Here is a 27,325-nt window from a genome sequence, read left to right on the forward strand (position 1 = left end):
TTCAGAGGAAAATGTTTCATGTGTGTTTGTGAGTTTAACAGTGGTTGGACCTCCAACACTTTCCCCGTGTCTTTCTTTTTAATCACAAGTGACTGAATTTTTTAAGGCAGACATCAGGCAGTCACTATCCCTTATCCTAATCTACCTCACAAGGTTGTTGTGATCATAAAATGGGATGGGTAAGCACCCATGAGCTCCTTAATGGAAGGAAAGGAAAGATAATACTGTAGAAAATTAATATCCTATCTACATTGTAAATCCTGCTGAGCTTAATGAGGCTTACTCCGAAAAACAGTGTTGCTACCTTAAAGGTCCTTTGATTTGAGCCAGATTGCCAACAGAACTGTTTTGGGTGCCTCTCTTCATCCAAAATCCCCTGTTCACAGAGTCCTGCCAACACCCAAGATCGAGCAACTTCCGAAGTGTTGCAAGACCCATCTGTCTCGCTTTGGGAGGTTAAACTAGCACATGGGTTAAGATATTTCAACAAAATGATGCAATCTATTTTTATCCATTTGTAATATTTCGTTTTATGCCTTTTAGTTGCTTCCCACTGATAACCAGTTTTCGCAATCCCAGGCAGGCAGCAAAGTTTACCTCAGTGGGCTGTCATACACAGCTGGTAAACAGGATTCAGCCTAGTTGATCAAAAGTTGTGCAGCCCTAATTACTTTCCCTCTCTCACTTCAGGCTCTCAGAGCTCCTTACAAAGATCAGTAATAAGATGCATGATACAAAAGGAATTGGGAGGAAGGAGGAAGATGTTAATTAGTCCATAATCTCCTTTCACCCTGATTATCCATCATTATTCCAACATCTATTCCATAATCTCCTTTTACCTGTCATTAGCCCCATATTTTACACCACAATCTCACTTTAACCCTCAAACCACCCCACTCTGCTTTTACTCAAATTCTCCATTGTTATATCCCACAATCTCCTTCTCTATCATTACCCCACACTCACCTTCAACCAGACTTTCTCCTTTTGCCCCACAGTATGTCCTTAAGCTCTCTTTTATTATTCTGCATAATTGCCTCCTATATTTTTCCTGGAACCCCATTTCGCCCCTGATTCTCCCTGTACCCATATTCTATGCACCCCCCACACACCTTTCCCATTCGGCTTTCTCCTTCCATCGCCAATGCAACCCCTCCTCCCTTTCACTGCCGACACTTCCCCTTTAAGACCTTGCAACAACCTCTCTTCCTTTCCGACGCGTTCGAGACGCTGCCGAGCCTGCTGGGAGGCTTCCCCCTCAGCCAATCAAGAAAGCCGGAGAGGCAAAGGAACGTAGGTCAGGGTGGGCAGAAGCAGGAAAAGAAACCCCGGAGGCATGAGAAGGCTGCCCCTGTCGAGGGGGGCGAGTCCGTCTTGGGCCGTGGCCCCGCCCACTGAGGGGTGTGGCCTCTGAGCAGGAGGGTCTGGAGGGGAGGGGGGGTGGTGCGGGGGAGCGAGCAAGTAGTTTGTCCTCAGCCGCAGAGAGGTAAGCACAGCCGGATTCCCCCGGGCGCTCCCGAGGATCCCCCTTTCCTTTAATCGCCAGTGACCCAGCTTTATTCATAACTATACCTAGGACTCTTTTCATTTCATGCTGTATCTAGCTCTTCTTGCTCCCCCCGATTTCCAATGGGAACCGGACTGCATGCTTCACACACACAGAAAGAGAAAATTCCTGCGACAGTTACTTATCCCTTCCTTCCTTCCTTCCTTCCTTCCTTCCTTCCTTCCTTCCTTCTCTCTCGCCCTCCCTATCCTTGGACAACCCCCGCACAATACCTCTGAGGAACAAATCTTGTACCTCTGCTCCCAGAGGACTGCGATCCCAAATCTAATAGGCTCTCCTTTCCCCCACCCTGTTCCTAGCAAGAGTCTTAAAGGATCGCTACGTTCCTTCTTATATTCTAGTCTTTTCCGCGCTTCCCGGAAGGATCCCAAGCCTGCTGTCCAGAGTCTCTTGCAGAGTAAGCGAGGCCTGCACTCCGCCTTCTCTTCGCCTAGGTTTCCCTCTCGCTATTGCTAAGGGGGGAAATCGGGACCCCTGTTCCTTCCTACTTAGATACAGAAGATTTCTATGCACTCTCGTTTCAAGCTTCTCTAAAATGCACCCATCCGCCCTGCCACCTCTTAAATGTTGCAGTCGGAAAGCTCCCGGCAGACCTCCCATCTTACCCTTTCCCCTCCTTCAGCTGTTGCTGTTACTCAAGACTAAATGCAAGCCTTCGAAAATATCAAGGGGTGGTGGTAGTGGAGAGGTGGCAGGAACTTGGACTCCTGGGTTCTTTAGAAGCAAAACGGGGGTGGGGGGCAAACGTAAGGGAGGTTTTCCATCACAGAGCCAAACTTGGTTTATAATGGTTTAGAGAAGGTGGGCTGGGAGCCAGGACTCCCAAGTAGTCTGAGAAGGAAAAAAGGAGGGTTGAATGGATTCCTACATTGTAGGGGCTTGGACTAGATTGCCCCAACTCTACAATTCTAGGATCTGAGGAGGAAGGGGTCTTTATTTAAGCACATTGAGAGAACTGAATGCTTAGAATTCTCACCAGTTACGGAGACCCTTCCAGGCATGATAGAATAGTAGAACAATAGATACAATAATAGATAATAGAACATGACCTTCTTTTTCTGATTCCTCCAGGCTAGACCTAGACCTCCCCCGAAACCCCTTGTCCTCACTTTCAACCCCTGGGGCACCATGCCACTCGCCCGCAGCCTCTCAGTGACCTCTCTGACAGGATTGGAGGATTGGGATGATGAACTCGACCTAGAAAATGCCATCCTTTTTGAGGTGGCTTGGGAAGTGGCCAATAAAGGTAAGATGTAATCTCTTTTCAGGCTTCTTCTTTTTTTAAGGAAAATGGTGATGTTTGATGGGCTCGAGCAGGTTGGCAAGTGGAAACCAGAATGCCTGAGGTTCTTTTCTTTGGTGGGGGGTGTTGCAGAATTGGGACTAGTGGGTGAGCATAAGGAGGGACTGGGAACACGCCTTGCTGAGATATTTGTAAGCAAAGTAATATTGAGTCCTGAAAGCCAATAGCCTACACCAGTTGGACTACAACTCTCATCACCCCTAGCTAGAAGGACCAGTGGGATGATGGGAACTGTAGTCCAAAAACAGCTGGAGACCCAAGTTTGGGAAACCCTGGACTAGACGTTAAAGCAGGAGTGGCAGGCTTGCAGTCCTCTAGAAGTTGTTGGACTACATTTCCCACCATCCCTGGCAATTAGCCATGCTGGCCAGGGATGATGGGAGTTGCAGTCCAGCAATATCATTCTAGAGGGCCATTGGTTCCCCATCCCTGCTGGAAAGGGTAAAGGTATCCTTACCACAGCCTGATGTCCTCTAGATGTTGTCGGACCTGAGCTCCCATCACCCCTGACCATTTACTTTGTTGATGGGAGCTGGTGTCCAAAACATCTGGAGGGCACTTGTTTGGGGGACAGTGGTGTCGGAGGAAAGGAAGCTGAAAGTCAGGGATCCTCTTTTCTCTGGGGTTCCCCTTCTTCCTATAATGGACCTCTGTGGTCTCTTCCTTGCAATCAACAGGCCTTATTCCTCCTATGACTGTGCATGGCTCCTCCTAGCTATAAAGCCTCCCCTTTTATATTAATGCAATATGGGTTGATGGGCGGCTGTAGTGCCCTGTTACTCTGAGTGTTCCCAGTGCAGTCAGCTGTCAGAATGTAGAATGATCACCCAGTGTGCCCTCTGGCTGAATCAGTTGCCATGTGTCTTGCTTCAGAAGTCCTGGTGCTCTTTTGTCAGGCTATAAAGTGATTAACATGGGGTGCAATGATGTTGAAAGGAGGGGGCTGTGGTGCTGTTTGTACAAGGGGCAGTGGGCTTCATTGGAGACTCCTTTCAATCCTGGACACTTGCCAGCGCTGTCACTATCCCGGAGGACCTGTTCCCATGTGCGCTGTTAAGGACATGACCCTTTGGGAGGTTAAAGTTCTCCTGGCTTCTTCCCCAGAGTTTGAGCACGTGCCTTGCATGCCCCAGCTATATTACCAACACAGAAAGGTTACACTCAACCTCCCCATGTTCATGCACACACACACACACACACACACACACACACACAGGTTACGCTCAACATACACACACACACAACCCCACACACCATTCTGTTGCATAAGGAACCTCTTGAAATGTCACACAGCCCTTGAAGTTGCTGCGTCCTTGTATAAATAGGCAACTGTTTAGAAGCAGGAGGGTGGCTGCTTCTGAATGTCAGGTCAGAACCTTCCCTATCCAGTGTCATGATTCAGCCACCTCACCTGGAATCATGCTGCCTAGGAACAAAAACCTGACTTCGGTTTTGAAGCAAAATCAAGCTACTAGTCCTCACGGGATTATAAACATGTAAAGCAACATCTGCTCAAAGCATGGTAACTATTAAGAGCCTGTTGCAACTTCTGTTTGTTGGGGAATTGAACTTCTGCATCATGTACTTCCTTTCTCTGCCTGCCCCTGTCACATTAACATAGCCTATTCTCTCTTTCCTCTGTGTGCCTTTGGTTTTAATGGTTACATATCAGGAAACGGCAGTAATGTTTCTTTAATATGTGAGTTGCTACTGAAGGTACACTATTCGTTTCTTCCCTTTTGTAGTCCAAGTTCCTTTCCCATTTTAAAAAAAAACCTCAGCATCCCAGGTCTTGTATCTGAAGATGGTATATTCAAGAAGGGGCTGTTTTAGATGACTTTCTGGGAAACTTCCATTGGATATAGAATTTGGAGGCCTATCTTCTGATGGTGGGTGGGTTGCCAAGGAAATGTTACAGTTGTGCTCTAGCATCAGTCCCGGCTCCACATTGTCTTTTGGACACCATTCAAGATGCTAGTTTTAACTTGCAAAGCCTGCTGTTTTTCTTAGGACATTCAGTGGAAGATGCTCTCCATTGTGACTATTAGATCAAGCACGAGCCATGTCACCAATGCAGCAGAGCCAGACGACTAAGGCACGTGGTGGCTAATGATGGATCCTGAGCAATTCTGGAATTTGTTTAGGACAGGCTTTTGACACACTGGGCTAAGCAGGTTGAAGCAGTTTTAATGGCTTTTTATCTACCGTTTTACATAACTGCATTTTGCCTTAACTGTTTTGTTGGTGTGTTGTTGTTTTTAAACAGTTGCTTCCACCAAGATCCTTGGGGATCTGAGAGGAGGCAGGTCTTAGAAACGGAAATCTGCCAAAGACTGCAGTCCTCTGCATGTGTAACCTGAGCATAAGTGGGACTTGTTTTCAGGCGTAGTGTTGCACTGTGATTTTGTAAAACATAGTTGGAATTTGTATCTGAATGTATCCTATGAAATTCTTTGTGTGCATGTGTCTCTTCCTATATGCATAAAATGGTAATGCTGTTGTCATGTAGGCAGCCTTGACAACTCCTATCTGGTGAATAGCAGGCAGCCAAGCAAGCAAGTGTGGGGGTGATAGGTGGATGGGGTGGGGGGAGGGGAGGGGAGGCACCATCAGAGGCACAATGAAATTTGCTAAATCTCTGTGTGAAGCACCTCCCGCTCCCCATTAAGCACACCTTCACATAGCGGTTTAGCAAGCTGCTCTATGGAGTGGGGTAGGAGGGGAGGGGGAAGCTGAGGGGCAGGATAAGTGAGGGTCTGGGGTGAGATATAAAGGGAGGGGGTTGTTGTTCTGGGTGTAGGGGAATGGTATTTGGCCAAAGGGATTGGGAAGTGGAATGAGCAGGGGTGGCAGACCCTAGTTAATATATGCATATTTATGTCCTAGTACACTCTGAAATACAGCAATTGTACCGTATAAGATCGCAACTGGAGTTACTAGGAAGCAGTGTGCCAGAAGAATATTGGAGCAAATCAGCTCCTGAAAGTCTGGAAGGTGTATCAATATTAAGTACTTCTTCCATTATCTCAAAGTAGGGCTTGCATATATTTGTGGAGCGATGAATACAGAACACAGTGCCTTGGCGTCATGGTCATGGGGATGAATGAAACTGGGGTTGTTCAAGGCACATAAGCATCAGAGCTATCAATGTCTAGTAGCTGGGATGGAGGCAATGCTCTTTCTCTTCTAAATACCAGTTTCTGGAACCCACAAGAGGGGAGATTGTTTTTGTGATCAGGCTCTGCTTGCAAGATTCCCACAACCAACTGGTTGAGCCACTGAACAGAATGCAGGACTCTTCTTATGTTTAGGGCACCTCGGTTGTCCAGGTAGTGTACAGGATGACATTGGTGAGCCTTGTCCTTCAGGGCCCTCAATTTGCAGACATCCAGCTGAGGTCTTGCCTGAGGCCAAATTGAGCAGCAGTGCACCCATAAATTCCATGTGAGATGCCTGCATTTATCCAGCCCCAAAATGGCACCTGCTCCTTATAGAAGTGGTGCCCGAGGCCCTTGTATCCTGCAGTGCTGATTTCCTGGCCAAGCCTTTTCACCTACATTATTCATGTAGGTGGTTTTCCTCCCTTCTTTTCGATTTACTAGCTTGGAAAGGGATGCAGCGAGCCAAGATGAGATGCACATTTGACAGAGGCAGCCAGGACCATAGGTAGGCGAAGTGGCTTGCAAGTGATGGCAGAGTTCGTGCTCTTTCCAGGAAGAGAACTGGCGCCTAACTGGTTATAAGAGAACAATTGGTGCCAGGAATCTTGGAGCAAGTGTATGGCCTCCTTAATTCTCTCGGGTCTGCAGAGTCAGAGCAAAGTATTTTGGGGCAACTCCAAACTGAAAGATCTAAAGTTTTGATCTGCGCATCTCCTGGGCTGCTGGGGTTGCGCTTGCATCATTCCAGTTTTCCTTGGCAAATCCCAGAACCCCAAAAGCCTTGGTGAGCAGACGCAAGGGTATCTCAAAGCTTCCTTTTTGTATGTGTTCTTCAGTTATAATGTTGAAACGGGAACCCATTCAGAAGAGGTGTGCATCGTGTAGCTGCTTGTTCACCACCCCTGAGTGAATTCTGCCTCAGACATTTCTATGGAAGTGTAGCAATACCCTACTGCAGGAATGGGGAACCTGTGCCCTTGGGATGCTGTTGGACTCCTGTTCCCATCAGCCCCAGCTTGGGGATTATGGAAGATGTAGTCCAACAACATCTGAATAGCCATAGGATTCCCATCCCTACCCTAATATCTGTACCTAAACCTAAGTAGATGCAACTGAAACAGTTGTATATTCCTAAGCTACTTACTTCTGCTTATGGCACTGTGTAAGTAAGTGCATCTCTGTGGCATCCACGAATTCATGTTCCCCGCCATGATTTATCCTTTCTCAGTGATGATTTGGAGCCAAACATGTGAGCTGCCCCTACTGAGAACCATTCTGCTCAACCTGCAGTTCACATGTGGAAATTGTTGTGCTGTGCCACAGACATCCATTGGGAGCATGCACGAGCCAACCTCCCCTTAATGTTTCTGACTTAATGTTGGAATGCTTCCATTTCTGATTAAGGATCTAGCGAAAGTAGGTTGTTGCATTGCACAAGGGCTTTTCCTATCGAAGGGAAATAGTGTTAGTAGGTTACTGTATAAAGCACTGAAATAGGTTCACTGAGGAAGATCCAAGCAGTACAACCACAAGAGTACAGGAAGAACTCTAAAGATCGAATCTAATCTAAAGACCTGCCTGGTCCAGCATCCTAACTTTCTGCAGTAGCCAGGCAGGTGTTTCTGGGAATCCTACGCAAGAGCCTGGAAAAATGCCCCTCCCTTCCTGTTGTCCCCCATTGTGGAATGAATGTGCAAACTGGATATACTCATTGTGACTAATTGCCACGAACAGACCTATCCTCCATGAACTGCTTAGCCTGAAGAAGAGATGATTAAGAAGCGATACAATAGCCATTTTCAAATATTTGAAGTGCTATTACATAGATGATGGAGCAAATCTGTTGCTTGGGTGGGAATGAAACTAACATTCGAATTACAAGAAGGGGGATTTCAAGTAAACAGTTATAAGGAACTTCCCGATGGCACAGCTTTTCAGCAGTTCAGAAGCCGCTGCTGGAGAACTCTCCTTCACTAGAGGTTTTTAAGGAGAGGTTGAAGCCAAGCAGGGATGCTGAAGCAGTGGATTTTCTGCATTGGCAGGGGGTTAAACTCGGTGACCTTTGAGATCCTACTCAACTCTGAATCTATGAACTTCTCTGTCCATGTTTGAAAGCCACCAGCCATCCCTATATCATATCTTAGCGAATCCCATAACTTTACATCGTGTGAAGAAGCGCTTCCTTTCAGCCTCTCCTCAATCTACCACTGATAATTTTCACATTCAGCATCCTGTGGTCACAAGCCAACCCACTGCCAAGACCCCTGAAAGTGGACGAAACTCCCTCTTTGTGCTTGACCGCATTGATGCCTGGGAGCCCGTGGGTACCAGCCTATAGGGGGTCAACTAATGCCACATCTTCTCTCCCTTCAGTTGGTGGGATCTACACGGTTATCCAGACCAAAGCCAAGATTACACTGGATGAGTGGGGAGAGAATTACTTCCTGATTGGGCCTTACCTGGAGCTGAATGTCCGCACACAGGTAGAGCTCATAGAGCCGCCCAACCCTGCCATCCGCCGCACCATTGACTCCATGAACGCAAAAGGATGCAAGGTAAGAAACGGGGGGAGGCCAAATTGGGGTCCACAGAGGCCAAATTCTTGCAGCAGCCCCTCACCTTCCTTTGAGGCAGAGACTGCAGCTCATTGGTAGAGCACATGCTATGCATGCAGATGGTGCCAGGTTAATCTCTAATTAAAAGAATCAGGCAGCAGGTGTCAGGACAGACGTCTTCCTGAGACCCTGAAGAGCTGGTCAGAGTAACAGATATTGGGCTAGATGAACAAGAGGTTTGACCTGGTATAAAGCATCTTCCTTTCTTCCTAACAGAGGGGGTGTCATGTGACTGTGACTGTCATGTGTCTTTCAGTACTGTGCCTTTTCAGACCACAGATGGGAGCCAACAAGACAGAATTGCTCCCCCACGGAAAAAAATAACATTCCTACATGTGTGTTGTGCTGTACTGTTGTATTGTTGTTAGCCGCCCTGAGCCCGGCGGGATATAAATAAAATTTATTATTATCGTTATTATATAGGAAGCTGGCATGCCTAGGATACATCCAATTTAATTTTGCAGGACTTTTTAAAAAAATAATAATCCGATGAAGCTCTTGTGAAGTTCTTGTGAGCCCCTTTCTGCACTCTGAAGTGGTACAGTCTAGAACCTGCTTTGCCACCATTGTTTGTGGTTAATGTCTCTCTACATGAGGTTCCCTGGTCTAAAATAAGGGTCTTTTCATTTCCTCTTATCGCATCCTTATTCCTCTTTTTCTTCATTTGGAGTGTATTGCTTGTCACACTCCCACCCCCCGTTCCAGTGGCAGAGTGGGCCATTTCACCCCCCTAAGTGCAAGACACTTATTTTAAAATACGGTGGTACCTCTAGTTGTGGACTTAATCTGTTTTGGGGTGCCATTCGCACCCCGAAAAGTCCACAACTAGATCGCTTTTGTGCATGCACGAAGTACACAGATCGCTTCTACGTATGCACGCTTGGCGAACCCGGAAGTAAACACTTTTGGGTTTGCCGCATTCGTAAGCTGAAAGTTTGTAACAAGAGCGGAACGCAACTAGAGGCACCATTGTAAATAAAAGCAGAACCCTTCAAGATGCTGAATTTTGCACCCAGTACTAAGCTCTTTATTTTATCTACACTTGGGCAGAATTGTGGAATCGAAGCATTCCAAATAGCTATCAGTTGGGGTCTCATTTGCCTCTCTGGGTCATGCCTGAATCTAACATTATAATGCAGAAATCTCTAGCACAAGTTTTAAGTGATTTTATCCTTAAAATTGCCGGTACAGTTTTCATCACACCAGGGGTCAAATTTGATAAGACAGCTGGGCTATAACACAGAGAAAGATACTCTTTGTGTTCACCCCCCAAACATTGTGGAGCTGCTCTGCGCTTTCATTGCACATTCCTTGTGGCAGCTGCTGCTGGCATTGACGGCTGTCCACAAAACTGGGAGGACCCCCATAGTAAGCAGTGCAATTGATTCAGGACAAACAAAAGAGAAGTCCTCCTTCAATTAGCACGCGATTAACCAGTGGAATTATCTGCTGCAAGATGCGATGGAAGATCCTGGCTTGGATAGTTCTAGGTAAATCTAAGGAGGAGGAGAGACCACTGAGCCACAACCACTAAATGAGACCTGTCTTTTTAGAGACCCAGATCTTACAGGGCAGAAAGGTCTGTTGCTGCCTTGCATGTGAGCCTACTTGAAGCATCTAAATGGTCACTCACTGCTGATAATGGGATGCCTTGGTCTGATCTGTTTACATTACAACTCTTAGCTTTGGAGGTGCTGTCGCATAGACACCATTCTTGGCAACTTCCTTATGGTGGATGTAACATGCCTGCTTCTGGGGAGGGCAGTGCAGGTATTTAAAATGTTTTGTTAAGCCAAAGTCCAGAAGTGAAAGAGAAATAATTAAGCTGCTTTCATCAAGGTTTGTGGGTTTCTTTTAGCCCACAGCTGGCAGTCCTGTTCACTACTGCCCACTCTTACCTAAGCTCCCACTTAAGAAGTGCCCAGCCTTTGCCTGCAGGAGTTGTCTACTAGCTGGGCAACTCCCTCTCCTTCTCCCCCTCTCCCCCTTGCCTGCTTTGAACTGTTTTGGTGGCATGCCTGGCCCTTCCTCACTCTCTGGAGACTCCGATCTTGGATGCTGTCTCTCAGTCTACAGGAGACAGGCACAAGTCACTTTTCACATCTTGAGGGTCCTTTAAGCATACTGTGTCCATAGGATTTCTTATTCTTGTAGCCTTGGGGCCAGGGGCAGAAAGTGGCCTCCAGGCCGCCTCTTCATTTGCACACCTTATGAGCTTCGCACCCTCCTGGAATGCCTGGAATGCATCTTTGAGCTCTGATAATGCATCTTGCTTCCCTGGATGGAGGAGAGAGAGGGGTTTCTGAGTGTGTGTGGAAACTAGCCTAGTGTACAAAGCTGAAACTTGATTGCTCCTCTCACTTTTGCTTCAGGCCCAGCCCACTGCTGGCATGTGCCCGCCCCCCCTGAAGGAAATGTGGCCCTTGGGCTGACAAAGATTCCCCACCCCATCATAGGACTGGATTTCTAGGCCTGTCCTTCTCCCCATAGTTATGCTACTTTTTAAAAAAATCTGGTAGGATAGGAGCTTGATTCTCAAACTGCCTACCTGACTGGTGATGTCACTGCCATCTTTTACGTATTTGTGATTAACTGAAAAATTGGAATTCTAAATACGTTTAATTTTTTTTTAAAACTGTAGTCATGGTGGCTGGGGATGTTCTGTACTGTGGTTTGGCCAGACCTGGAATGAAGTTTGTATTTATATATATGACGCCTGTTTGACTGCCTTGCCCCAGCCATTCTGGGCAGCTCCCAACAAAATATTAAAAGCACAATACAACATCAACCATTAAAAACTGTCCTGAACAAGACTGCCTTCAGATGTCTTCTAAAAGTCAAGTGCAGTGGTACCTCGGTTTACGAACTTAATCCGTTCCAGATGTCGGTTCTTAAACCAAATCCATTCTTAAACCAAGGCACGCTTTCCCTAATGAGGCCTTCCACCATTCAGTTTCCATTTGTAGATCGAGGTAAAGTTTGCAAACGCTGCTTCCGGTTTTGCAGAGTTCATAAACCGAATCGTTCGTAAACAGGACTGTTCTTAAACCAAAATACCACTGTAGTTGTTTATTTCCTTGACATCTGATGGGAGGGCATTCCACCGGGTGGGTGCCACTACCAAGAAGGCCCTCTGCCTTGTTCCCTGTGCTTCACATCTTGCAGTGAGGGAACCGCCAGGAGGCCCTCGGAGCTGATCTCAGTGTGCGGGCTGGATGATGGGAGTGGAGATGCTCCTTCAGGTATACTAGGCCGAGGCTGTTTAGGGCTTTAAAGGTCAGCACCAACACTTTGAATTGTGCTCGGAAACTTACTTGGCTAAGAAAGAGTCAAGATGTGGTCAGGGCAGAGTGTGTGGCAAAACGAGGAGAGAAGTGAGTTGAGTTCTGGCTCTTGAAGGCCTTTCAAGTTTCTAAGCTCCTATCTGCTGAAAACCTTACTCTGACAGAACAATCAGTTTGATCAGAACGATCAGCGTTTAATTCTTCCCCATAAGATCCTGTTCAGCACCATCTGCTTTTCTCCAAACACAGCTGGGTTCATGCAAATAGTTTCAAAAATTATAAGAAAGCAACTAATAGAAGTAATTATTATTCTTTGTAGCTAACCACCCCACCCCATCCCTGACCACGAAGGCAGCTGGGCATTTCTGTCCAGGCAGTTATTTTGGGCAACTCTGAGAAGAACAACACTAGGCAGGCGAGACCTTTCACAAAATGGAGATGGGGGGGTGTAATATGAACCGCAGGCTAAAATTAGACATGCACATACACAACACACTCTGCCTCGTGAAGCCGGTTGAGAGGGACCAATGACACTGAGGCCCACTGAGTTCAGGATGGAGGGGCAGAGGGAAGGGACTGGTGGGAAGAATAATCTGGGTTAAAAATGGAAGCCTGAGCTCCTTGGGTTCTTCCACAAAGGAAGGCAAGAGCTTGGAGGCTGCTCACCAGAGTTGACAGGCTGTAAGGCCTGTGTTGCAAAGCGGCTTGGTAGAACAGACAGGAGGTGTATAAGTTCTTTCAGTAGATATATAGATTGGCCATATAAGATGATGATTACTCTTGTGCAGAGGGCTGATGGGAATTAAGGTCCAAGACTGCCTCTTGTGCAATTCTGTGAAGAATTTGATGGCCTAGTATAGAATTTGGGCCTCCAAGCATTTTAACTTCCTCGTAAAAATCTGAAGCAAGTTTCTAGGCCTTGTGACAAGGAAAGGAAATGTTTTAACATGTTACAGGCATCATCTGCTGAAGCTCAGAAATATAAAGTGGAGTTTTGAGTGTGATCCGCTTGCCCAGTGCAAATCATAATTCTAGTTCCCTGCCCACTTCTCTCTCTCCTTCTCTCCTCAGCCCTTTTAAAATAGGTTGTTCCTTTAAATCTTCCATCCCAAAATCTGTGTGTACGCACAAATATTCAGGATTTTGCTTCAAACAATACTATGCTTAGGCTCTAAAAATCTATTCATTAGCCTGAAGCCCAGCGTTTTGAATTGGAGCTTTCGAACTGGGAACAAAGCTGAAATTTCAAGTTTGCGTGTTGAAATTCAAAACCCATGCTGCAATGGTTGCATTTTACTGAGGGGAACTTGAGTAGATAATGGGGAGGAGTCGCATTTTACTGTGTGCAAGTCCGTACCTACCTGCGATCGGCTAACCTGCTGCGCATATAACACCTGTCCAGGTTTATTTTGGCCGCTGGCTGATTGAGGGAGGTCCGTATGTTATCCTCATTGATATCGGGGCAACTGCCTGGAGCTTGGACCGCTGGAAGACAGAGCTCTGGGAAAGCTGCTCCATCGGGATTCCCTGGTACGACCGAGAGGCCAACGATGCCGTGCTCTTCGGCTTCCTCACAGCCTGGTTTATGGGGGAGGTAAGAAAATGCGCTTCTTCCACATCATATCGGCTCCCTCCCTTTCCCTTCTCCTGTTTTCTCTGGAGATGGAGGGCTTACTGCCCTGCCAGATGTTGTTGGACTCCAACTCCCATTAGCTGCAGCTCACACGGCCAGTGGCCAGGGATGACGGGGAGATATGGTCCCAACAACATCCTCAGCGCACACACGGGCCTTACTCTCTGTCCGTGCCTTTTTCTGCAGTTTGCTGCACAATGTGAGGAGAAACCTTTCATCATCGGCCATTTCCATGAATGGTTGTCTGGAGTCGGTCTCTTCCTCTGCCGAATCCGGAAGCTTCCGGTGGCTACCATCTTCACCACACACGCCACCTTGCTTGGCCGATACCTGTGTGCGGGCAGCGTGGACTTCTACAACAACCTGCAGAAAGTGAGTCTTGTGGAGGCCAGGAGGGAAAGGCGATTGAGGCAGGGAGCTATGGGGTTCAGAGGGGGCGATGCTGAAACCTCTGGCTTGCTGTTTTCTTCTTCTGCAAACCCCAGGCTGTCGTCATAAGGCTCCTGGTCTGCTCTTAAATAGCCCAGGAATCAAGAATCTTCCCCCTTGAACCCCTACTAGGTTCCTGGTCTGCCCCAGAAATTCCCTGGTTCTCCGCTTCCTTACTCAAAAGTCACAAAATCCAGCTCTCATAATCTCACTCTCTTCTCAGAGGTCCATCATCCACAAGGCCTTTCCAGGGAGTGTCCTAGTCAGAAAAAAAAATGTGTAGTCATCGCACAAAATCCAGACACTGTTCCTCAAGGCAGGGTCTGAGGAGATCACATTTTCTCCACCATTCAAAACAGCGGTGTTTTCACTGCCAGGAAAACATGATTCTGCTCTGCAGCCTGCTAATACTTCTCTTATTGTGAGTGCTGCGTGGAATTTGTTTCGCTTGAGTACTTTCTGCCCTCTTCCATTCCTAAGGTGTCACAATGCCAGGTCCTGTGGTTTTGGTTCAGTTTTATTGTATCACCTTCCTATTTAGTTTAATGTGGACAAGGAGGCTGGGGACCGGCAGATCTACCACCGATACTGCATGGAGAGGGCTGCTGTCCACTGCACCCACGTCTTCACCACCGTCTCCCAGATCACAGCCGTGGAAGCTGAACACCTGTTAAAGCGGAAGCCTGGTGAGTGGCATTAGGCAGGGGTCCTCAGTTTTCAAAACTTATTATTATTATTATATCGCCCTTCATCCGAAGATCTCAGGGCAGTTTACACAATAAAAATACAGGATATAAGCACAAATTAAATAGTTAAAATAAAGCAAGTGACATGCAATCAATAGGGCAACCCCCTCAACCCCCCCTTTTTAAGCTCAGTTAAAAATTGATAGGGGTTGGGGCTTTTGGCAGGCACTGGTTTGTGTGTGTGTGTGTCTGGTCTGAGGATGCCATAGTAACCAAAGGGGGTTGTGTAAGCACTGATTGGCTGCAACCTCTTCCTTTTCCAGAGCTGTAAATCACCTTTTCAGAAAGTGCAGATTTAAAAATAAAAATAAACAGCATGGAACAAACCTGAAACATTGTCTTGTTGCTGTGACTCTTGCTTTTTTTGGTACATTTGTGGGTAGCTTTCAAGTGTTTGTCAGGTTACTGATGATCTTTAGAGAAAAGAAATAAAATTCTGCTTCCAATTTTTTTTCTGCTCTGTTCTCCACTCCCAACATATCCAGATATCGTGACTCCCAACGGACTGAATGTCAAGAAATTCTCTGCCATGCATGAATTCCAGAACCTCCATGCCCAGAGCAAAGCTCGTATCCAGGAATTTGTCCGGGGACACTTCTACGGGTGAGTCTTTGTGGGCCCGCTGCAAGGCCTGGCTTTGCTTTGCCTTCTCGGTGCCTTGTCAGTCAGTTCAGTTGCCCCAGGAAGATGAGTTTCTCTGGACAGGAAAAGGAAGGAGGTAGTGATGATCAATCTTGGGAGAATGCAGTTGGGTTGAAATATCAAAGTTTTTACAGGGGGTGGACAGAGCCGGAAACTACCCTTTGCCTCATTTATCCTCATACGGTCTTAATCCTTGTTATACAGTAGTTCACATTCAGAGAGGCAGGAAGTGGAATTAGAGGGCTCTTCCTTTTTTAAAAAAGGGGGGGGGCAAGTGTTCTCTCAGAAGTTGCATTGGTGGCCTAAAAATATACAACTTTTTTTTTTAAAGTATACCCCGCATTTCACCATGTGTCTCTCAATGGCATACAAAAAAAAAAAAAAGAGTACAGTATGCAAAATGTTAAACATAGATAAAAACTTCAGAGAGCAGAACAACATTCATGGTGCAAAGGCCTCCTGGAATAAGACAGTTTTCACCAGGTGCCTGAAACATAGCAGAGGCAGTTCCTGCCTGATTCCTAATGGGGAGGAAATTCCACAGAGTTGGGCCTGCTACATCGAGAGAAACTTCCATTGGTTCCCCCCTCCCATCTTGCTTTGTTCTTACCTGCCTTCTCAGTTATTACATCCTTGGGCACTTTCGTCTTCTTTCTTCCTTCCTTTTCTCCTCCCCCTCCCTTTTTTCTTCCTTCCTTTTCTAAACTACGTTGTAAGCCTGAAGGTAGAGCTTCCATTGATAGTTTTGTGATTTTGATCATTTGAACGGTGTCTAGTTTCCTAAAGTAATAATAATAATAATAATAAATTATAATAAAGGCAATAATAATAAATAATACACCTTGGCTGAGTTCCAAGGAGCTACTAAGGCTCATGTAAAGGTCTTCTACTAGTTTTGTGTTTGCATATGTGTGCGTACTTTTCTCCCTTTCAGCAGCTGACCTGTGCCCCTAAACACACATACACCTGGAAGCTTCTCTCATTTTAAAAGCAGTTTCCCCCTGCTGGAGGGTGAGGAGTGGCTGTTGTTTAAAGGATGCAGGTACTAAGAAGGAAGTCCTATTGAACCTACTGGGGTTTGCCTTTGTGTAAACCTGCCTAGGTTTTTCTCCCTCTCTTAAAATGCCCAGGGCCATCCAGTGAAACTGATGAGTGGTGGGCAATAACAGAAAACATTTTTTCACAAAGTGCATTCTTATTCTCTAGGCACCTAGACTTCAACCTCGACAAGACCATTTTCTTCTTCATTGCCGGGCGCTATGAATATTCCAACAAAGGGGCTGACATTTTCTTGGAAGCTTTGGCCCGACTCAACTACCTGCTGAGGGTAAGCAGAGAAACAGGGGCTGAGGTGGGCAATCCAGTGTGACGAGGTGGAGGGAGGGATGTGGCTTGTAGGATTTGGGCCTAGCTATTACAGTAGTAACTGCTGGTCTTCAGCATTGACAGCAAACACAAACCATTGTTTTGTTTTGTTTCTAAATTTCTACCCCACCCTTCATTGCAAAGGGCAGCAAACATCGAAAAGTGAAAACGATACAATTTAAAACAAAATCAATATTTAAAGCATATAAAAACTACCAAAAACGTGAAAAACAATAACATGCCCTTATAGTTGCTATTTTCCCAGTTGCCAGGAACAGTATCTCTCAGCCTGGTTTTTTCAGTTTCTCCTGAATGTTTTTGAATTTCTCCTGAAAACCAGTAATGAGCAAGACAGATGCACCTCACTAGAGAGAGCATTCCATAAGCAGGGAGCCTCCACCTCTTAGAAGACCCAGTCAAGGGTCAACAGGCAGCAGTCAGAGGCAGCATTTCCACAAGTTATGACCTTTCCATGTTTACAATTGTTGTGGAGATGGGAGGCAGGGCTTTTTTCCCAGCCGAATCTTTCTGGAACTCTGTTCCAGCACCTCTCAGGTGGGCGCCATTGGCATTAATAAGAAAACAAGGGAGGCGTTTGTGGTGAGTTCCGGCACCTCTTTTTCTAGAAAAATAGCACTGATGGGAGGTAATGGCATATGTGAGAGAAGCAGGTGATACAGCTTGCGCCCTGTGTGGTGAAAGCAGGAAGAGCAAGCCGTGGGTGACCTACCCCATTCACCTTCTTTCCTCACAGGTCAACGGCAGCCAGACCACAGTGGTGGCCTTCTTCATCATGCCAGCCCGGACCAACAACTTCAACGTTGAGACTCTCAAAGGCCAGGCAGTCCGCAAGCAGCTGTGGTGAGTTCCCTTCGTCAGGACACCCAGATGCTCCCTGAGGGGGGATCAAGAGCCACAGTACACATAACATTCCCTGCTCCAGAAGCCGCTAGGCCTCTGTCTCCCTTTCCAAGAGGTAGAAGAGCCAGTGTGGTGTAGTGGTTAGTGCTGGACTAGGACTGGAGGGACACAGGTTCAAATCCCCACTCAGTCATGAAACTCACTGGCTGGTCTTGGGCCAGTCACTCAGGAGGGCTGCCAGGTTTGAGGGGGCTCTGGGCAAAATGTCTTCTGGGCCTCCACCACCACATGCACGCCATGCCGCTTCAGGCTCCCTCAGCCTGATGCCTCCTTCATTGTTGTGCTCCACTTTGTTCCCTCAGCTTACCAGGTGACATCAGGAAGATGTCTCCCCCCACCTAAATATTCACTGCAGAGATTTAGTGCCCACAAGCTCTGCTGTAAATGATAAAAATTGTGGCGGCAGAAAAGGGCATTGCCGTGACGGATGTGTGTCCTAGTATGCTCCTTCTGAGTGCCTGGCACCAGGCCTGCTTACTGCTGTGCTGCAGTTATATTCCCCAGTCCCGTCTTAATGGTGCTGATGATCACTGTTTCTCTCAGTCTAACCTGCCGCACAGGGTTGTTGTAAGTATGAATGGGGGAGAATCATGGAGGCTGCATGGAGCGCCTCAGGGGGAAGGCAGAATTATCAAATACTAGAATAAATAAAAATATTGAAATCCACCTTTCTTCTCCAGTCTGCTAGCCTTCACTGGCAAACTCGAGGGGGATCCATTAGCCCCAGTGCTCTCCCTGTGTTTACCTCGTGGTCCTGATTTCTGATTCAGAAGCCTTCAGGAATCCTGCCCTAAGTTCATTATTTTTCTCACTCTCTCCCTTTTGTTTTAAATCTAGGGACACAGCCAATGCAGTTAAGGAGAAGTTTGGCAAGAAGCTTTACGAATCACTGCTTGTGTAAGTGGGTCTCCTGTGAGAAGGCAAGAGGGAGGTGGGGAAGGGGCTCAACCCCCGAGAATGGGCTGGGTTGCCATGGCTGCAGTGGATGAGGTCTCGGGGTCTCCTCCCCACACTGTTCTTTGCCTTCTGCTTTTGGGAAACCTTGATTCTGACGTAGACAAATAATATGGGGAGGTAGAGTTCCTCTCTCCTTTATCCATTCCCATTAAGCTCTTCCTTACCTGTTCTTCTGCCTCAGGGGGAATCTTCCTGACATGAACAAAATGCTGGACAAAGAAGATTTCACTATGATGAAGAGAGCCATCTTTGCTACCCAGGTAATAGGGAATTTTCAGAAAAGAATAAGAAATTAGGCCATCGTGTGCGGAGGGGAGAGGAGTAGGAGCCAGAGGAGTTAGAGCAGAGGATTCTAGGAAACCTGGCTGCTTAGTTATTTGAGTTAAAATGTTAGCTGAGCAGGATGGTGGTGATTGGATCAGCATTCCTAAATTCACTGAGAGAATTCAGCTGTAGCCCAAAAATTTAAGAGGACACCAGGCTGGAAAGATCATGAGGAATATCTTAACCAAGCTATATCTTTTTTTGCTGCTGTTGTTATGGTTTTTATGGTTTTGAATGACATCTATTAATGTGCCTGGGCTTTTTCCCCCCGCTCCCCAACCAGCGCCATTCTTTCCCCCCAGTCTGCACCCACAACATGCTGGATGATTCCACTGACCCCATCCTCAACACCATCCGACGCATCGGCCTCTTCAACAGCAGCGCTGACCGCGTCAAAGTAAGTGGCAGGAGGCTGGCTACCAGTGACAGTTTGCCGAGAGTTGAGGCACTTGGCTGCCTTACAGAAGGAATAAACCTGGTTTCACCACAGTGAGGGTCATCAGAAGCTTCAGTCTATAAAGTCTGTGATGTTGAGAAGTTGAAGAAAGTTCTTCCGCCACCTGCCAAGTGTCAGATTTTCCCAAATCGAACATGGATACTTTTTTGTGTTGATGGTGGGGATTATTTTATTCTGCTGCTGTGGCTTTCCTCTGGGCCTGGCTGCTTAATGGTGGTCTCTGAGGAGCTGACCTCACATCCTCTGTAAGGGCCCGACCTTGTTTTTGAGTTAGAACTCCATCTCTGGAATAGATATGAACAGTTTTGTCTGCAGGGACAGGATGTTGGGCAACTGAACTTCCAGCCACTGTGTCTTATCTCTTCCTAGGTCATCTTCCATCCCGAATTCTTGTCTTCCACTAGTCCTCTCCTTCCTGTCGATTATGAGGAGTTTGTTAGAGGCTGCCATTTGGGGGTCTTCCCTTCTTACTATGAGCCGTGGGGCTACACACCAGGTAGGCTTCTTTGGGAGGGGGGCAATTGGGAGAGTAAAGAAACCCTAATGGTGGAAGGATGAGCAACTTGAGTTCTGTGGTCAAAACCTGATGCCGCAAATATGGATTACCTTTGAGGGGGGCACTCTGCACAGTTACAAACAGCTTGTCCTCATTGCTCTGAAGGTCTTAATCTTGGCACTTATTTTTTTATTGCAATGAACAGTTTCACAACCAGGAAGATAGATAATCAAAGGGCAGGGGGAGGAGCAAGCATGCCAAGGAACAGGTTTGTGTATAACTTGCCGTTCTTCCATGGTGAAACTCAAGGCCACGTCTATGAGGTTACCAGGCAGCCTCCCGTCCACGTGTTGCCTGCAGCCAGACCTCCATGGAGTTAAACAAATGTGTTTGTTTTGCTGAACTTATTCTGCTTCTGCTTGTCCTGAAGAGACGCAGAGAACCATGCCAGGCAGTGAAGCCTCAGTCCTTCTGAAATAATACCAGGCATTTCCTTTAAAAAAGAGGAAAAAGCAAAGCGGAGGTTCTCTTTATTCTGAATTCTGCACCTTAGGACCCATTTCTGCATGTGCTCCCTTTGCCATTCCTGGCTATTGTAGGTTACAGTCTCCACCCAACAAACCACAGAGCCTTTCTCAATCTTTTGGTTTTTTTCTCTCCCCCCCCCCATCCTCAATTTTCCTTTTTTACTTCTGCAAAACTTGGGATTCCCCAAGCATGTTAATATCTCTCTCTTATGTGTGGGCGGTGCTCTTTGGGCTACATAAGGATCAGCACTTCTTCCTCCCCCCCCCCAAAAAAAAACCCCACAGTTGATGGATGTGGCAAACCAGAAATTTTGTTTCTATCATGTGCTGAGCCTAAAAGGTAAAACCATTAGAAGGTGCATTACAGTGAGTTAGACTAGTGGGCCATCTAGCCCAGTTTAGCCAACACTGATCGGCAGCAGCTTTCCATTGTGGCCCTTTGTGGAGATCCCGGAGTCTGAAGCTTGGGCCTTTTTTGCATTCATAGTAGATGCACTACCACTGAGCTACGACCTTTTCCCCAACATGAAAACTTACGAAGACTATAACTGTTTTAAGTGTTTGGTTTATTGTATTTGCAGTGCCTGATGTTTTTATGGTTATTGTTGCTTTTCTTTTTGCTCCCTTTGTGAATGATGCCCTGGCCTTTGGCTAGTGCAGTAAAGTTTATGATGATGGTGATGTTTTAAGTGAGAGAAATGCAGCTTTTTCTGCAAGTCTGAAACCAGATCTTGTGGACAATTCTGAAGAGAAACCCCTTCAGGCTCACTGCTACCATCTTCAGCTTGTTAATGTTACCATAGGAAAAAGCACATTGGAGTTTTGCTGGTTGGGTTGGCTGACCACTTTCTTGAGCAGGACCCAAAAACTTTTAAACCCCAACATCATCATCTCTCTCTCTCTCTCTCTCTCTCTCTCTCTCTCTCTCTCTCTCTCTCTCATTCTTCCCAGCTGAATGCACTGTCATGGGCATCCCCAGCATCTCCACCAACCTCTCCGGCTTTGGCTGCTTCATGGAGGAACATATAGCGGATCCATCTGCCTATGGTTGGTGTTATGAACTGTGAACCAGCACATTTGGGCGCTCTTAGACAGACAGGGTAGTACGGTGGCCCTATGGGCCAAACCTCGCCTAGATACAAACACCAGAAAGCCTCACTGACTTATCTGGGAATGTGATTTTAATGTTTCCAAGATAGATAGATAGATAGATAGATAGAGATTTGTGTGTGTGTGTGTGTGTGTGTGTGTGTGTGTGTGTGTGTGTGTGTTACAAGGAGCTCAGGGCAGCATGCAAGGTTCCCCATGCACAAACTTAGACCTTATCATTGCAACAACCCTGTGAGGCAGGCTAAGCTGAGAAAGAACAAATAGCCCACTTCACAGCTAATTGTGGGTTTGAACGTGGGTCTCCCAGTCCCAACCACTAACTCTACCCAATACTACACCGAACTGGTTGTCCCTGTCTGACACTCAGATTTTACCTGAAATGGTATTCAGGCTGCATACACTGCATATTTCTTCCACATGGGGGTAGACAGGAAGGATGGCACCAATTCATGTGGTTGAGAAGAGAACTAGAAAAGGCTCATGTGTCAGAACCTCTCTCAAATCATGCTATGGGGGTTGGAGGGGCTGCCCCTTCCTTGTCCACATTAGACAGAGCCATTAAGTCACTCTACTCTGACTGCTCCTTCAATGGGTTTGAGCCACGAGAAGCCTGGGTTTTCTGAAAAGGAAAGAAAAAGTAACTACTGGGTTTTGGGGAAAGGCTTTTGACTCAGGATTCTGAAAACATCTTTTAAGAAAAAATGAAGATTCAGCCAGACTGAGCGAAGGGTTGAGGGAACTGAGAGTTCTTTGGCCTTGAGAAAGGAAATTCAGTGGGACCAGACGCATTAGAGCAAAGGATGCTGGGAGCCCATGACCCGTGGCGTCTCAGGCTGAGGGATAGTAGGCCAAGGCTTCGCACATCAGTTGGGCTCCAGCAATATAGACTGATCACAAATTGCCAGTGCTGGGCAAATAGGGCAGAGTACCATAGAGATGGCTGTGGGGTGGGAAAGAGCAGATTTGTATTGTGTTTGTGTGCTTCAAATGATGACCATTCATTTAGAAACAGGAAGTTCAGGCCTGTGCTTCAGTTTGATCCATTCTTACCTCTTCATACTGGATTAGAGTGACGTGTGTCCTTTAACCCTTTCTGAATCTACCAGGGATCTACATCCTTGACCGACGTTTCCGGGCCTTGGACGAGTCGTGCACGCAGTTGACCTCTTTCCTCTACAGCTTCTGTCAGCAGACACGGCGGCAACGCATCATCCAGCGAAACCGCACAGAGCGGCTCTCCGACCTCTTAGACTGGAAATACCTGGGCAGGGTGAGCTTCCCCTGCAGCAGCGGGAGGGTGGACATATCGGGAATGTTGGGAGAGCCAGGGCAGATAAAGGAAAAAGCACTTCTTCATGCAGCATATGGTTAAACTTTGGAACTCCCTCCCACAAGAGGAGTGATGGCCACCAACTCAGGTGGCTTCGAAAGAGGGTTGGACAGATTCAGGTAAGGACAAGCCTACTAGCCACAATGGCTTTGTTCTGCCTCAACGGTCAGAGACATTATACCTCTGAATACTTGGAATCGCAGGTGGGCAGAGGGCTGCTGTCCAAGCCTCACCTCCAGGCTTTCCACAGGCATCTGGTTGGCCACTGTGAGAACAGGATGCTGAACAAGATGGGTCATTGGCCTGATCTTGCAGACTCTTCTTACGTTCATGTGTTGTTGTATCTCACCCCACTGTGGCAATCTCTCTTTCCTGCTCTTCCCTGGCATTTCAGCAGCCTCCTTCAGTTCTCCACATGCTGCAGCTCACCTCTTTGCCACCAGAGGATGTTCATTCCCAAGGTCAGCTCTGACCATGTTTCCCAAATGCCTCTCCTGAAACTTAACCCGACCACCATTATCGTGTTTTTTAGCTTGCCTTCTGTGGCGCTTGCTGGAAGGGGAGACAAAAGCGAGGAAGGATCAGGAGTATTAACTTCTGCTGAGAACCAGACGTGGAACAGCCCAGGGCTGTGTGGCGTAAGGGCCTTAGACTGCCTCTGTGAATCTGCAGAGTGTCTTTCTCTTGCCACTGAGTCCCAACAACTGTGTCCTGGACATCTGGAGATAGGATGAAGAATGCCTGAGCCTCCAAACCTCTCACTTTATAAATGGCTTCCAGATGAGTGTTTCTGAGGCCTAGTTCTCACAGAGGTGGTTAAGCCCTGTGCCTGGTATTTTGAGCTGGCGGTGGGGGGGCTCTTGCACTCCACCGTACAAAAATATCTCCACATACAGAAAATGAGTATAGGCGACTCTCAACTTAACGCAAGGGTTACGTTCCGGGAATCACGTGTAATGCCAAAGTGGCACATATTGTGTGCTCAGTGGCAGTTGGGATTGCCAAAGTTGTTTTCCCTGGAACCCTTCTTCCTTTCTCTTTTTTTAAAAAATTTGTTCGCCACGTGCTTAGAGCTGAAAGCATACAAGTTAAATGTGTGTACGTTACAAGTTTCCTGCATATGATTTCAGCTTGGGTGTCAGTGGAAGAAAGTAAGTTGCAAGGGAGTATAATAAGGGAGCCTCTCTAATGTCCCTTTCCCCCTGTCTCCTTCCTCCCTTTGCAGTACTACATGTATGCCCGCCACATGGCACTAGCAAAGGCATTCCCTGACAACTTCACCTACGAGCCGCATGAACCAACAGCGGTAAGGCACCATGTGGCCAAGGAGAGGGGTGGGGGAACATAAGTCTGATTTATTTGGGGTTGTTTACCCCAGGAGAGGCAGGTACCACTTACCTAGTGCACAAGGCCATAGTTCAGCGGTAGGCTTGTATGCAGGACTTTTCCCCCAACCAGAATTCAGTTCTAGCACCTCTCAGGTGAGCACCATTGCCATTATAAGAGAAGAAGGGAGGCGTTCATGGCAAGTTCCAGCACTTCTTTTTCCAGAAAAATAGCCCTGCTTTGTATGTATGTACAAGGTCTGGAAACCACAGGAGGGGAGTGCATGTTTCCGAGCACAATTCAAAGTGTTGGTGCTGACCTTTAAAGCCCTAAACGGCCTCAGTCCAGTATACCTGAAGGAGCGTCTTCACCCCCATTGTTCAGCTCAGACACTGAGGTCCAGTGCCAAGGGCCTTCTGGTGGTTCCCTCGCTGTGAGAAGCCAAGTTACAGGGAACCAGACAGAGGGCCTTCTCGGTAGTGGTGCCCGCCCTGTGGAAACCCTCCCTTCAGATGTGAAGGAAATAAGCAGCTATCTTATCTTTAAAAGACATCTGAAGGCAACCCTGTTTAGGGAAGTTTTTAATGTCTGATGCTGTATTGTTTTTAATATTCAGTTGGGAGCCGCCCAGAGTGGCTGGGGAAACTCAGCCAGATGGGCGGGGTATAAATAATAAATTATTATTATTATTATTATTATTATTATTATTATTATTATTATTATAATATAAGCTTGAATCCTTCTTGTGGGTTTCCCCACAGGCATTTGGCTGGCCCCTCTGAGAACAGGACGCTGGACCAGATGGGCCACTGGCCAGATCCAGCAGGGCTCTTCTTATGTCCAGTAGAAAGGAATTTGGGTACCGGGGTTGGATTATTTTAATAATGATAATAATAATATGGATGTCATCTGTGTGCACAGCACTTGAGGGCAGGCTCCTGCAAAGAGCAGGCCGCCTAATACTTCTCAGTGGGAAGAAATACTCATTTAAGTTACTTAGGCAGAGCTGTGACAGGGCAGACTTCCCCACACCGGTCCCCTCCTGGTGGTTTGGACAAGACGCCCCAGGCAGTGCAGCCAATGGTGAGGGGAGTTGTGGCCCAGCGACACCAGAAGGCACCAGGCTGAGGAAGTCTGAGGCAGGGCGAATTAACTAGAAAGTTGTGTCAAAGGCTTCATGGAAAACGTGGGTGTTGAGGCAGGGTTCAAGGCACTGCAGTCAGTGAGGGAGCTGGGGTGGAGTCACGTGATTCATTCTCTCTTGTGCACTTTCTCATGCCTCGTTTCTGTTTCGTTTCCCCGCCCCCCGCAGGCTGAGGGCTTCCGCTACCCCCGCCCGGCCTCGGTGCCGCCATCCCCCTCCGTCTCCCGCCACTCCAGCCCCCACCACAGCGAGACAGAAGAGGACGACGAGCGCTACGACGAAGACGAAGAGGCGGAGAAGGACCGGCAGAACATCAAGTCCCAGGCGCTGATGGGTAGTGTCCCCGAGTGGCGCAAGCGCTCCAAGAAGGGCTCCAGCGAAGCGAGCGTCTCCTCCACCGCCAGCACCCCAACCCCCAGCAGCCCCAGCGACCTCAGCAGCCCCACCAACTCCCTGAGCGAGGAGAGGAATTAGTTGGGGGGTGGGGAGAGAGAGAGGGCCGGTTGCGCCCCGGCTCACCCTCCCGCTTCTTTCCACACCTTGCCCCCCACCCCCATAGGTCAGCTGTTCTCTGGTGCTGGATTCTGAAACCGTCCTGGAGTGCAGTAGGGTTCTAGCATGTTCCGGAACTGAGGAGGGTCTCGGGGCTGGCGCGTTTCTAACGCCAATCTGTGTATGGCTGTCTGCTCTGGATTGGGTTGTTGTGGAAGTTGTTGGGAGGCGGTGGCGCCCGTGCTGTGGAACGGGCAAGGAAATGGCTGCTCTAGACCACGGGGTGCATTATTCCTGTGTTCAGCTTGACCTAGAATGTGAGGCGGCATGTTCCCCCACCCCACAAGCGTGCCGCCAACTTTTTGGAAGGAGCTGTCTTGATGTTCATGAGGGTCCTTCTCTGCTCAGGGGAGAGCTGCCTCTGGGACACAGGAGGGGTCATTGTGGTTTTTGGTGCCCATGGCTAAACCGGTGACTGGCTAGGTGCAGGGTCTAGAGATGTAGCAACGTTGCCCCCAGATGTGCCACTGACTCGGAAGAACTGCAGCCTTTTTTAAAAAACGAATGTTCGAGGACATAGTCTTGTAAGTTCCTGATCCTTTTTATAATAGTTGGTTGGGTGCGGTGTGTGTGTGTGACTAGCAAAGTTCTGGAACTTTAACTTGAGGAGGCCAGAAGCATTTTTAAAAGCCATTGGCCCACTCTGCTCGAGAGTGCTGTTTATCAGGAGAGAGGCGGGCTTTCCCACTACAACGCATTTTGAATAAATTGGGTGTGTATCTTATCTGCCTTCTGGTTTTGTTTTTCCCAAGGAATTTGTGAAGCCCTTGAAAAGGAAGGCCCTAGGATAAAGGGTGGTGTAGTCCACTTGTTGCAGGATGTGTCTGGCTCCGGGGGTATTATTGCCTTCGTTTCTAAAGCGATCAAGGGAGAGGAGTAGGTGCGCAGCATTCTAGGGTGGAAGAAATCTAGAACTCATTTTGTGGTATAAAACACTCTTAAGTGGCTGTGCTCTGGAGTGGAATAGGAGAACTGACCAGAGGTTCCTTCCTAGGGCGGCTGAAAGGGACATTTTCTTTCTGAAGCCATATTCATAGCCCAGGAACTGTTTCTCCTAGTGGACACTCAACATTCTGGGACAATTATAAGTGCAATATTATTCATTCTGTGTGATTTTTTTAAAGTACCATGTTGACCTTAGTGAGGGCGAAGGGCACAGCAGGTGAGCCAACTGCCTGCTTATAAAGGATGGTGTAATAAGCTGTATGAGAGTAGTCTTACATTTCTCTTGCTTCAGGAATGCAGTCTTAAAGCCATCGCCCCTTCTGTAGAGTATGCCTGGCATACACCCTTGTAGAAGGGCAAGCAGTTCTGAGTGGCGATTGTTTCTAGGGGAAGGTTTAGACGGTTGCGCACTGTGAAACACGCAAGTTCTTTAATGGCCCTAAGAGCCCCAGTGTGAGATGCTCTGAGAAGATAGGCAAGCTGCTGGCATT

General features: G+C 47.4%; 1 protein-coding gene across 2 annotated transcripts; it reads left to right on the forward strand.

Moving 5' to 3' along the window:
• The first annotated feature begins 1,324 nt into the window (after positions 1 to 1,324).
• On the forward strand, positions 1,325 to 26,613 carry GYS1 (glycogen synthase 1). 2 transcript variants are annotated; one of them, XM_053363837.1, is made up of 17 exons: positions 1,325 to 1,486; positions 2,639 to 2,813; positions 8,405 to 8,586; positions 13,333 to 13,524; positions 13,750 to 13,935; positions 14,534 to 14,678; positions 15,224 to 15,341; positions 16,587 to 16,707; positions 17,500 to 17,606; positions 18,504 to 18,563; positions 18,805 to 18,883; positions 19,231 to 19,344; positions 19,774 to 19,900; positions 21,379 to 21,474; positions 22,644 to 22,807; positions 24,093 to 24,173; positions 25,506 to 26,613. In XM_053363837.1, exons 2-17 carry the CDS (start codon positions 2,696 to 2,698, stop codon positions 25,809 to 25,811), a joined length of 2,196 nt encoding a protein of 731 aa, XP_053219812.1. In that variant the 5' UTR covers positions 1,325 to 1,486; positions 2,639 to 2,695; the 3' UTR covers positions 25,812 to 26,613. The 2 variants fall into 2 exon arrangements, with proteins under 2 accessions (XP_053219812.1, XP_053219813.1); XM_053363838.1 differs by lacking the exon at positions 1,325 to 1,486 and adding an exon at positions 1,836 to 1,964.
• Positions 26,614 to 27,325: the final 712 nt, after the last annotated feature.

This window comes from Podarcis raffonei, chromosome 13 (genome assembly GCF_027172205.1).
Source record: "Podarcis raffonei isolate rPodRaf1 chromosome 13, rPodRaf1.pri, whole genome shotgun sequence".
NCBI classification, from domain to species: Eukaryota; Metazoa; Chordata; class Lepidosauria; order Squamata; family Lacertidae; genus Podarcis; species Podarcis raffonei.